The sequence below is a fragment of the Peromyscus maniculatus genome, chromosome 2 (genome assembly GCF_049852395.1).
Source record: "Peromyscus maniculatus bairdii isolate BWxNUB_F1_BW_parent chromosome 2, HU_Pman_BW_mat_3.1, whole genome shotgun sequence".
NCBI classification, from domain to species: Eukaryota; Metazoa; Chordata; class Mammalia; order Rodentia; family Cricetidae; genus Peromyscus; species Peromyscus maniculatus.
This window is the reverse complement of record NC_134853.1, coordinates 26684952-26697044: the sequence shown is the minus strand read 5'-3', so window position 1 is coordinate 26697044 and position 12093 is coordinate 26684952. Positions and strand designations below refer to the sequence as shown.

The 12093-nt window shown below is 41.4% G+C and overlaps 1 protein-coding gene across 1 annotated transcript in view; it reads right to left on the bottom strand.

The window, feature by feature from the left end:
* Necab1 (N-terminal EF-hand calcium binding protein 1) overlaps positions 1–12093 on the bottom strand; it is a 161021-nt gene that overhangs the window by 29852 nt on the left and 119076 nt on the right. The window contains exons 7-8 of the mRNA XM_006983273.4: positions 8929–9050; positions 5279–5355 (exon numbers count right to left, since the gene is read on the bottom strand). Of these exons, the coding sequence (XP_006983335.1) occupies positions 5279–5355; positions 8929–9050 (199 nt within the window). The remainder of the gene's footprint in view (positions 1–5278; positions 5356–8928; positions 9051–12093) is intronic.

Here is a 12093-nt window from a genome sequence, read left to right as displayed (position 1 = left end):
AGGAGATGAACTAATTTTCATTTTACAAATTGAGCTGTTCCAATAAAGAGATACTGTATCATTACTAAACATCAATGTTAAGAAGTTATTTATGCAATGTTTAAGTTGTTTCTGCTCACTTCACTGGTGCCATCAGAGAGCAAAGGGGAGACTAGAAATCCATTCTGAGGAGAAGTAAAGTTGGAATGACCAGCCTAACAGGCAGACTGACTTTGCTGTGAGTATTATCATGTCTTTCTTTCGTTAAGAGGGCATCATAGATATTTGTCTATTGTTATAATGCTTTTGTGCTCCAACGTATGTTTTATTTACTAAAATTGGTGAATTGAAAAATAAAGGAAAACAACTACTAATATTTGTTAAAATAAAATAAATATTTTTTCAAACTTTTAAAACCTGTGTGTGTGTGTGTGTGTGTGTGTGTGTGTGTGTGTGTGTGTATGCAGGCAGGTGTACACCACGGTGTACGTGCGGAGTCTAGAAGAGAACCTTTGAATGTCAGTCTTCATGAATGAAAGACTTTTACAAAGACCTTCAGGTCCTCAACTGTGGTCAGTGGTTAACACTGATATATCTAGTAAAACCAAGAGAGTAAACCTTCAACACTTGTGAAGATACGTGTATTCCAAGTGAGGAATACGTGAAATATTTCCCTCAAAGAACTCAGAATAAATTGGCCATTATAGAAGTCTAGTTTATGCTAGACAGTGTTAAACTGGTCATCACAGAGCAGGTCTGCTCTGGCTTGGCTGTGTGTGTTACAGCGCTGGGCAAGTGATTGATCAACTCTGGGATTCACTTTCAGTCCCTTCTGCTGTAAATTCCTTTCCCCATAGGCCTTCCTCTAGATGGCTCCTTCTTATCTTTCACACCCAGTTTTAATACAGCATCCTTTGCACAGACCTTCCCAGACCATCCGCTCACATTCCCGACTTCAGGAGTTCAGCTGTTTGATTTGATTTCTTTCATAGATTCTTTCCCATATTTCTGTCTGTCTTTGTAGAGACAAACTATTTTACCCATTTTAAGTATTTCTGGACTGCTGTTGCCAGAATGCTGCTAGGCACATAGACATCGCAGAATCAACGAGTGCCTGGGTGAAGGCCCCATCTAAATCATGGCTTTTCCAAAGTAAAATCGTGTAAGGAATAAGAATGTGAATGGAATACTCGGAGGACAGCACTGACAGAGCTGTGAGCTGGCGATCTCTGACGATGTTTCTCTAACTTTTCAGTTCTATATTGTCTGATGGAAGGGAAGAAAAGCTTTGCTCATGAGTGTGCCACCCTCAGTCAGTCCTCCTCTGGTGACCTGATGATGCACTGGGGAATGAACAGTCCTTATCATTGCCTTTGCTTTGTTTAACATTAAAGATTTTTTTCTCTTTTTTTCCCCTTTTGATTTAAAAGCCAGTGTGTGTGTGTGTGTGTGTGTGTGTGTGTGTGTGTGTGTGTGTGTGTGTGTGAGTGTGGAGGTCAGAAGGCAACCTTGAACATCAGACTTCACCTTCTATCTTGCTGGAGCTAGGGCCTCTTTCTTGTTTGCTGCTTCACACAATGGGATAAATGGCCTGTGAGCTTCCAGGAATTCTCCAGTCGCTGCCTCCCATATGTCTCTCCAGAGAAGCACAGGGATACAGATTGGTGCTATTGCACCCAGCTTTTATATGGTTCTAGGTATTTGAACTGAGATTCTCTTGCTGGCATGGGGTACATTTATGCCTAGAGCCATCTCCCCAGCCCTATAGGTCTTTTGTATAAATTCAATTTAGCATGGTTATAACTTCAGTACACATCCATTTGCTGTGGGATGTTCTGTATGTCCGGTGGGAGCCTGATCTCTGGTTCCTCGTGGCTTTACCCAGCAGGTCCGAATAGAGGATGATTAGGACCACGGGCCTGAGTGCAGGTGTCTGAGATGGTCTGCACTTGGCTGTGATGGGGGATGGTCTGTATGGCAAATGTGTTGCTCTGATTGGTCAATAAATAAAACACTGATTGGTCCATGGCTAGGCAGGAAGTATAGGCGGGACTAACAGAGAGGAGAAAAGAAAGAACAGGAAGGCAGAAGGAGTCACTGCCAGCTGCCACCCTGACAAGCAGCATGAAAAGATGGTGGTAAGCTACGAGCTGCATGGCAGGATATAGATTTGTGGGAATGGATTAATTTAAGCTATAAGAACAGTTAGCAAGAAGCCTGCCACAGCCATACAGTTTGTAAGCAATACAAGTCTCTGTGTTTACTTGGTTGGGTCTGAGCGGCTGTGGGACTGTCGGGTAACAAAGATTTGTCCTGACTGTGGGCAAGGCAGGAAAACTCTAGCTACATCCATTATTACCCATGGAGACTGGAAAGGACAGACAAAAACCTGAAAAACTTGTAGGAATCATGAATGTTATTAACCACCAACCCCTTGAATGGTATCATGTTTAGTTTATAGTCTAGAAAGGATTATCACAAATATTTAATAGGCAGAACAAATAATTTATGTTCCGCCTCAAATGTACTTTCTTTTAACAGGGAGATCACATCTAATGCTAACAACCACAGGAAACAAGGGAGTCAGCAGTGAGACGACATGCACTTAGCCACTGTTTGGCAATTGGGTAGTTGTCCTCTGGAAACCTAATTCAGCACAGTGCAGGATAAATCATACAAGGAAACCTAACCCATACTGCTCCACTACTCGTTAAGACAGCTCACGCTGAGCACCACACAGTGGGAGGCCCAGGCTGAACACCATCACACAGTACTTTCAGCAACTCTCGTGGATGCTGCTCTCACAATAAAACCGTTTCACAGGAAGGGAGGGAGACAAAAGTCTGGGAAAGAAAGGGATGTGACAATACTTTGATTTAAAACAGGTTAGAAAGCTATTACTAAAGTTTAAGCCATTTCAGAAAAAAAGAACTGTACATATTTCATACACCAAGAAGAGATAGTTTCCCTTTAAAACCACTTCAAAAAGAGGTATTTTGTTCTTTAAAAGAATGTAAACTTATTTAACACAGGAACCCTTATGTTTCCATTGGGTTCTCTTTTCAAAACAGAGTCTCATATTCCTAGGCCTTTCAATATCAGAAAACTAATTTTCATGTTTTTCCTTTAGTCCTAGCTGAAAATTTAGTTTTTTTGAAATGAAAGAGGAAAGTTGATCTGCAACACGCATATAGTTCATGTGTTTGCTCCAGTAGGAGGCCAATGTCAATGAAGATGCCCTGGCAGAAGTCCTGGAGCTATCCAGGGATGCTTCCCTCTGACACGACTCTCCTTGTATAGAAAGAACCTTGTTTTCAGCATCCTGTCCAACTTCAGGCCTGGAGGTTTCACCTCAGCTGTGCCAAGTGTAAGACCTGACCTGTCAGCCTGACCTCGTTACTGACACTTAAAGGGGTACCTCTGCCTATTGTACCCTAAAGTTGATGCATCTAGAAAGCCAGCTTCCTTTCTCATTGCACCTCAGAGTGGGGCACCCCCTGTCCCTCCCCCCATTTCTATGAGACAGTTTCTATGGACTCAGATAGGCTGAAATCCTCAGACTGTTTGTGGGTTCCCAGCATACCCATCTGGTGGTACTGTTAATTCTACTTCTGATCTTGGAAGTCTTTCCTTTCCATTCACTCACATAGTATGCACCCATCTCTGGGTTCTGGTACACAAACTAAATACTGTTGATGGAGATGACTTCTTCAGCTTGCAACCTAGTCTTTTCTTGTTTTAATCCATTTTGATCTTGATTTAAAGCAATTTGTATCTCACTGCTTGGTTTTCTACCAAAAGATCTTATGTTTATAATTACCAGTTAAAAAATAATAAATTTGTCTGTAGTTCCCAAGACCAAGTCCAAATCTCTCAGTCTGTTAGAAACGCCCCTCACAATCAGGCAGCAATCACCACAGCAACTTAGTCCTCACTCCTTTCCTAAATGAAAGACAAAGCCTTTCCACTTTCATGCCGTCCTCTCCAATTAATTTCTTCATTCTTTACTAAAACTCTACTTCTTCAGTTTGTTAGCTAATCAGCATTTATTCCAACTTAAATGTCAACACATTTTCTTTTCCATGAATTACTCTTCTCTGTAATTACACGGCAGTGGTCTGAAAGCACCTGCCCCCCACTTTCTCCAAGAGGCTTGCATGTGACCCTAACAACACCAAGCCCATCTTCCTACCTGGAATCATGAGTAGAACATAAACAGACTGGAAATGGTTTGAACTCATTAATTCTAGTGGACATAGCCCAAGAAACTATAGCTCTTGCTAGCTAGACATCTGGAATCATCTTATCTCCCAAATTCCTGAATTCATGTCTTAGAATCCATTACTTGTGGATTTCATGAGCGTTTCCATACCCTTCCAGAAATTTCTCAATTTTATTAAATTTAGAAAGTTGATTTCTATTGCTTATAATCAAATTATTAATTGAGTTGTCATCAGTATTAAAATATAACTTACACACTTTGTGAATGTGAAATCCTTCCAAGCACCCAGCTCATGGAGACCATTCCCTCAGGTAATGCACATTGCAATTTTTTGGCACATGTCAGGACCTACTGAGCATTAGCTATGAATTCAGTTCTATCAGTCATTTAAACAACAAACACCCTTCCTTTGCTTGATTATTTGTACAATTATACATGGGTTCTTCAAAACTCAGGTTTTCTGCCAAGCAAAAAATATTCATTCTTTGTTGTCCTGAAGTCACAGAAAACAAGTCTTTTTACTGATTGACAAAGGTCACCATTACCATCAAGGCTGTATAAGCATAGTACCAGTATACTGTTAGGACACTTGATACAAGCTGAATCGCTCCATAAAGATATGTAAATTAAGAACATACAATGGAGCTCCAAAGAAGTCTTCATCATATCCCTTCTTGTCCACTTACTAGGCAGGCTTGATGCTAAGATGATCCGTTAACATGTTAATCTCTAGAAGTTGAGCATAGAATAATCCTTTCCCCTAATTAAACTGAAAGAGTCATAAGAACTCACTTGTATTTGTCTATGAGATGCCATTAGTATCATTCAAACATAACCTAAGAGTTCATTTAGTTTTCAGCTCTGGACCTCATTTTAAATGTAACTCTGAGCTTTCATATTTGATTTAGCAAACAACCAGTCAGAAAACAGGCTATCAGCCAGCCATTCAGAGAGTCAGCTGGATGTTGAGCAGTACTCTATCCATGTGACAGCCATGGGTGGACATTCAGGAGGGAGGAAACTGGGTCAGAAGATCTTGTAAAGAAGGAGGGAATGGAAAGAAAAGAAAGTACCTACCTTCTTTTCCAGTCTATCAATTAATTTCTGGAGTCTGTTTATCTGGGTCATCCACTGGTTGTCTTCTTCTAACAATGCTTGGGAGAAAATCACAAAGGCAGAATGTTAAATTTTTAATAATGCAGAATGCTCTTTCCATCCTGAAGGAAGAATGCAGTGTCACTGATTTTTTTTAAACAGAGCCCTAAAAATGTATCCAAGAGTGATGTCTCACCGATTCACAGAGATCCCTGCATCACTGACTTTTTTCATGAGCCTGTTTTATTCTTTTTTTTCTTTTTAATGTTGTTTTCTGCACTGGCCTGTGAAGCTCAAGAGAACAGACCCTGCTGAGCCAGTTTTACCTTCCTAGAAGACAGTTTTCTTTTGAAAAAGAAAGAAAGCACTGATTCTAAACTCAGCTATGAAGCAGGGGCAGGAACAGGTAAAATCAGAACCTTGATATGGGGCTGTGCTGTAAAAAAAGTGTAGTAGTAAGGTAGCTAGTGTTGTGTTTCCCAGTGACTAACCTGGGACTGTATGGACCCTTTGGTCATGGCTTAGGGGTGAAGAGTGCAGACCAGAGTCTGTTGTGCTGTATTCATGTATATGAAATATACTCATGTATATGTGTGGATATAGTAGGGACTACCTATGGATACATGTGTAATTGTATATATGTATATACATATATACATACATAACGAATATTTATCAGCACTTATCTGTGTATCTGGTACCATGCAATATATATGACATTATATGACATTGGCAAGTATCATGTGCTGTTTGAGCTCACTGGAAGCTGGCTTGAGAAATAGGATTATCCTTGCCGCTCATCTCTGTGTGTTTGTTTCTAAGTGTTCTCCAAGGCTCCTTGTCTGGGGATGAGCTGGCTCTCTAACTTTGCAGCAGGGAGGAACTAGATGAGCAAAACAACTCAAGAGTAAACACATTATGCCTCTGAGAAGAGCCAGCAGGTAAACTATTTCCAACAAGTGTTACCACTGTTTTTTCCAGGATATAAGAGTGTCTAGTGGGAAGGAGAAGCCAGAATTCCAGACCCAGGAAGCTCATCCATGAACAGAGAGCTCAACTGTAAACTCCACTTGACTGCCTCAGCCTCCCAATTTGATGATGTTATCTTTAGGTGTTGCTATTTATTCTTTTACTTGGAAGCCTCGGCAAAGGGGATACTCTTCCGGGACTATCCATGAGGAACTCCAGCTGGCTACTTTAAAAGGCCTTCTTCAGTCAGCTTCTATGGGATGTTTTTAGAGCTTGTAACATCCTCTCTCTTTCTCTCTCTGACACACACACACACACACACACACACACACACACACACACAATTTATTCTTTTATTTTGGTTTGTTATCTACCTGATAAGCTCATCATTCAAAATCTAAAATATGGCTATTATAGATCATTCTCTGGACTGTACAGAAAACACCACTTTAAACACCACATAAACACTGCTGGTATTATTGCTTAACTATAATGATAAAAAGGGAGGCATTATATTCTGAGACCTTGAATGATCATCCTAGCTTCCTGTGTGCTGATGACAACTCACTTAAGATGTCTTACAAATGCTTATTGAAGTTACATTAGTTATTTTTCCTTGAAATGAGGGCAAAATTGAATTCACAGCTATAAATCTTGCTTTATCATAGAAAGAAATGGACCTAAATTGTAAAGAGGTACTATTCACATATGAAAACAGCACAGTAAACCCGTTCATCTTTAAGACTTCAAAACAAAAAGCATAATGATTTGTATCAAAATGTACTTCTGTACCCATCTTTTGGAGGAAGAAATGCACCAACAAGTTATAAAGTAAAAACAAACATTAACGCTGCGACAAATAAATGCTATCAGAAATGAGAGTTTAGAGAAAATACTTTAAATGTAGAAACCAATATTCATATTTAACGCTTACTGCTCCAAATAGGTGGCATATTTATCTCTAAGCTGTGTTGTTCCCTACAGGGATTTAAGGAAAATCAAACACCATGGGAACTGTAGTTTTGACTATGCCTTTCCATTAAAGTATTAGCCAGGCTTCACCCTACTTATCATCTAAGATTAAGTCTGATTGATACACTCAGAATAGCATGACCATAAATGAGTATTTTCTGTATTTTCCCCCCAAATTATATCACATTTATATTTTATTTATTTATTGTGTGCGTACTCTTGTATGGGTGTGTGTGCATGCACACTCAGGGAAAATTCATGCATTCCAAGGCTTGTGTGTAAAAGTCAGCTGCCAACCTGTGGGAGTTGGTTCAATCATGGGGTCTGACTTTCTACCATGTGGGTTTAGGGATCAAGTTCTGGTTGCCAGGCTTGTCAGCAAGCCCATTTACTTGTGGGGCCCTCTCCCTGGCCCTGTGTTTTCTACATGATTAAAATGGAAATAGAATAATCTATGCTTGGCCTTGGGAACCCAGCACAGCCATTTTCGAGCCATGAGAGCAGCCTATAATTTGCTTGCCGATTCCTTACTCTTTCCTTCTGCACAGTTTCTGTGCAAGCCCTGGGGTACATGTGTGTGTGCGTGCGTGTGTGCGTGCGTGCGTGCGTGCGTGTGTGTGTGTGTGTGTGTGTGCGTGTGTGCCTGCATGCGTGCGCGTGTGTGCGTGCGTGCGTGAGCGTGTGTGTGTGTGTGTGTGCATGTGCGTGTGTGCGTGCGCGTGCGTGCGCGTGCGTGCATGTGTGTGTGTGCGCGTGTGTGCGTGCGTGCGTGCGTGAATGTGTGTGCGTGCATGCGTGTGTGCGTGCGTGCGTGCGTGTGTGTGTGTGTGTGTGTGTGTGTGTGGACTTTGTACACCTCTTGCTACAGCCAGGGGCATAATTTCCTGCTCCATGACTAGCGGGCTTGGCATGTGACTTATTTGGCAAATGGAAAGTTAGGTGGCAAAAATTACATTGTAGTTTCAACCTATTTATATCATTTTGGCCTGGTTGCTTGTGCTTCTGACATTTACCAGGGGGCAAAAATGCTCTGCTTGTCACTTATTCCAGATGAAGTTACCAGGAGCGGAGAACTCAGCCTATAGCCTAGAACCACATCTGGCTGACCATGCCCAAACCACCGCCAACCACACACTCGTGAGGGAGAAAAACAATTATTTGTAGTTGTAATGATAGAGATTTTGGGTTTCTTTGACAATAAAAATGGACTAGTAGTCTAGATGATCTTAGAGAAATCACTTCATATTTGGGGCTTTGGCTTCTTCCAAGTGAGCTGGAATAATGTGGAAACACATGTACACTGTGTAAGGATCTGGGAGAGAATAAGACAGCTATGGCGAATCCTAAGAGTTTCCCGGAAGAGTTCATGATACACACTTCAGGCGATTTAGTCGGGATGTGGGGAGGGGGGATAGGTATTGGGTGGAGGAGCAGTTTCAGAACTAGGGTGCGCTGCAGGGCCAGTCTCTCGGGAATTGGCTGCTGGAGTGCTTTCCTCTGCATCCATTCCTTTGTGAGCTGTCCAGGCACAGCTGCTAGGATCTGATGGGACTGGCAGTCATCACCCCCTCACTTCCTAAAAATACTCTGATCTCTTTAGTTTCACATGCATTAGGTGAAAAGGAAAGCGTTCCAGGCTGCTGGTTTAAAATCATCCACATGATGAAGAAGAGCGTCGAGGTCTGCCTTACCTGGACTGCTAACATTGAACTGTGGGCTGTTGGGGGAAAAGCTGTTGTGTCTCTGCACACGGCGGCTGGATCGCTTTCCAGGCCACTGAATAGACAGGACTTCCGGTTTGGCTGGGCCTTGCCTGAAACAAGAACCAACGTTGATTGGTTCTTCAGAACCAATTTCCTGTCAGACCTTCAGTATGTTGCTCTTAGGATAAGGTTCTAAGGTATCAACCACTAGGCTTTTCTGGGATATTTAATGGAGACAGGAGAAATACTGTTTGCAAACATGCCCTGGAAAGTCAAGCTGATTGTTACTACAGTATACAAATGCAAGGATGAGAATGCTCTAGGCTTTCATTATTCGTAAAATTAAGCCCAAGTAAAATGTAGTTTGTAACCTAAGCCTTCTTTCCATCATTGGCCAAGTCTTTAACAGAAAAAAAATTGGTGTATGATGTGTTGTGTTTTGCTTAATTTGAGAATGCCTATGGAATTTTCTTTGCTTAATGTTTTAAACTTTTGTTCCAATCTACTAAGATTTCATATATTTTAAAAAGTCAAATAATTCCATAGTTCTTACTTCAAGAGACTGAAGCTCCCTCCTCCTCTTCCCAGATGTGCCTCCACTCCCTTTTCAAAGACATTTCTTAGTAAGTGCCTATTGTGCTACTTACCATCCTATCAGAACTCAGCATGCTTAAATCACTATGTCTGTAGTTTTATTTTAAGCTTTCCTATTAGCTTCCCAATGTGAAATTAGCTAGTGATAAATATATGGAAAGGTTGTAAGAAATGTTCAAGAAAGAAACTTAATTAAAATGGTGGATTTGGTAAAAAAGGAAGTTTGTCTTTCTTGTTTCTTGGTTGGCACACAGAACATTGTAGCTGAATTTCAACTCTCTTCAATTGTGACTAACTTGAGAATGTAGAAGTGCTTGGGATGTGAAGAAGAAAGACTGACCAGTATTGGGAGATGTTGCACTGGCCTTAGGCTGGCCTATAGATGTCTCTAGCTAGAGAAATCCCTTAAGCATCTGAGCCACTTTCTAGATTTTCCATTATAGGCAGTCAACTATAGCATTCACTTGCCTTTGTGAGAATCAGTTTTTAACTACCTTTCACTAGTGAAGACTCCTTTAGCTATTATCCTCTGTTACTGGATTCTATTTTTCTCCGTGTGGTTTCCTTGTTGGGTGATAAATAAGCCCCAAATTGTTTTCCAAGGTAGATTCCTTTAGCTTTTATCCTATGTTATTGGATTCCATTTTTCTCTGTGTGGTTTGCTTTGTTTGGTGATAAATAAGTCCCGAATTACTTCTTAAGGTGGATTTCTCACATATTTCAGTGTGAAATACTCCCCATGGCATTAATTTTTATGGCACTAAGACTTTGAGGCAGCCAGTCATCTTAAAGAGAGTGTCCCCTGACTCTGGCTAACTGCAGATCTTCTTTTCTCCATCCTCTCCTCCAAATCCAATCCTCTGGTCTCATCCCTAGCTTCACAGCAGACCACATGCTGTACCCTCCCTCTGCCTCCACCCTCATCTCCAAAAGATCACATAGATTTATCCCTCCGAACTTCCTTCCCCTGACTCATTTAGCTCCATCAGACACTTTCTGGGACCCTGCAGGCCACTCTGGCCATCCAAACAGCTAGTCTAACTTCAGATCTTCACTTCTCCCTCTCTTTCTCCAAGTCCAACCCCCCAGTCTTACTCCCAGGTCTATAGTGGACCACCTGCTGCAGCCTCTCCTTGCTCTCTGCCCCTATTACCAGGGGACTAAGCTGATCCTGGCAAAGTAACCTGATTTCCTCCCCCCATGGATACCCTCAAGCCTTGCCCACATTCCATCCCTGTTCCCAAGAGTCAGCTTCCAAAGCTTAGAAACACATTTGACATGGAATCCCCAGTGGTCACATCTATCAGGATCCCAGAAGAATTTCCACAACAGTCCCCAAAGAACCAGAGAGAACAATGGAAACCAAGGAACAAATACCCATCCACAAAGACAGGACCAGATATCAGCACCCAGAATTACAACTGTCCTAATGCCTAGACACTAGCATAAAAATTCAATAACAATGAGGACGTTGTCTCTATTAGAACCCAGCAATCCCACCACCGCAGGCTCTGAGCATTGAAATATCACTTAAATGCAAGAGAAAGACCTTAAAATAGACTTTATAAATATGATACAGGGCAGTAAAGAAGAAATGAATAAATCCCCCAAAGAAATTTGTGAAAACACAAACAGTAGAAGGAAATGGATAAAGCAATTCAAGACCTGAAAGTTAAAACAGAATCAATAAAGAAAACTCAAATTGAAGGAGATCTGGAAATGAAAAATTTAGGAATTTGATCAGGAACTTGTAAGGATTTGGTCCTTAATTACGTCATCCGCCTTCGACGGCGTCCCAGCCTAAAAAGCGGGTGGGCCCTCTGTGTGCCCCTCTCTTTCCTCTCCACTCCTTCCTTCCATCTGGACCTCCTTCTTCTCTTTCTGCGCTCTCTCTCTCTCTCTCTCTCTCTCTCTCTCTCTCTCTCTCTCTCTCTCTCTCTCCCTCTCTCCCTCTCCCCCTCTCTCCCCTCCTCTCCCAATAAAGCTCTAAAAAGGTAACCATGGCTATGATTCTTCCAATCAGCACTCTCCTCCACCGGCATGGCCACAGTGGGTAGCGGCCATCCGTGAACAGCATGCCATGTAACCAAAAGGAACCTCAGAGACAAGCCTCACCAATAGATTACAAGAGATAGAAGAGAGAATCTCAGATGTTGAAGACATGATAGAAGAAAGAAATACCTCAGTCAAAGAAAATGTGAAATCTAAAAAACTCCTGGCACAAAACATACAGGAAATCTTGGACACTATGAGAAGAACAAATCTAAGAATAATCGGGATAGAGGAAGGAGAAGAAACCCAGGTCAAAGGCACAGAAAATATTTTCAACAAAATCATAGAAGAATTTTTTTTTAAACTATGGTACAAGAATCATACAGAATATCAAATAGGCTGGACCAGAAAAGAAAGTTCCATCACCACATAATAATCAAAACACTAAATATACAGAACAAAGAAAAAATATTAAAAACTGCAAGGGAAAAGGACCAAGTAACATATAAAGGCAGACCTATTATAACACCTGTTCAGGCACCAGATATGGAAAGCCCAGTGTCTGGG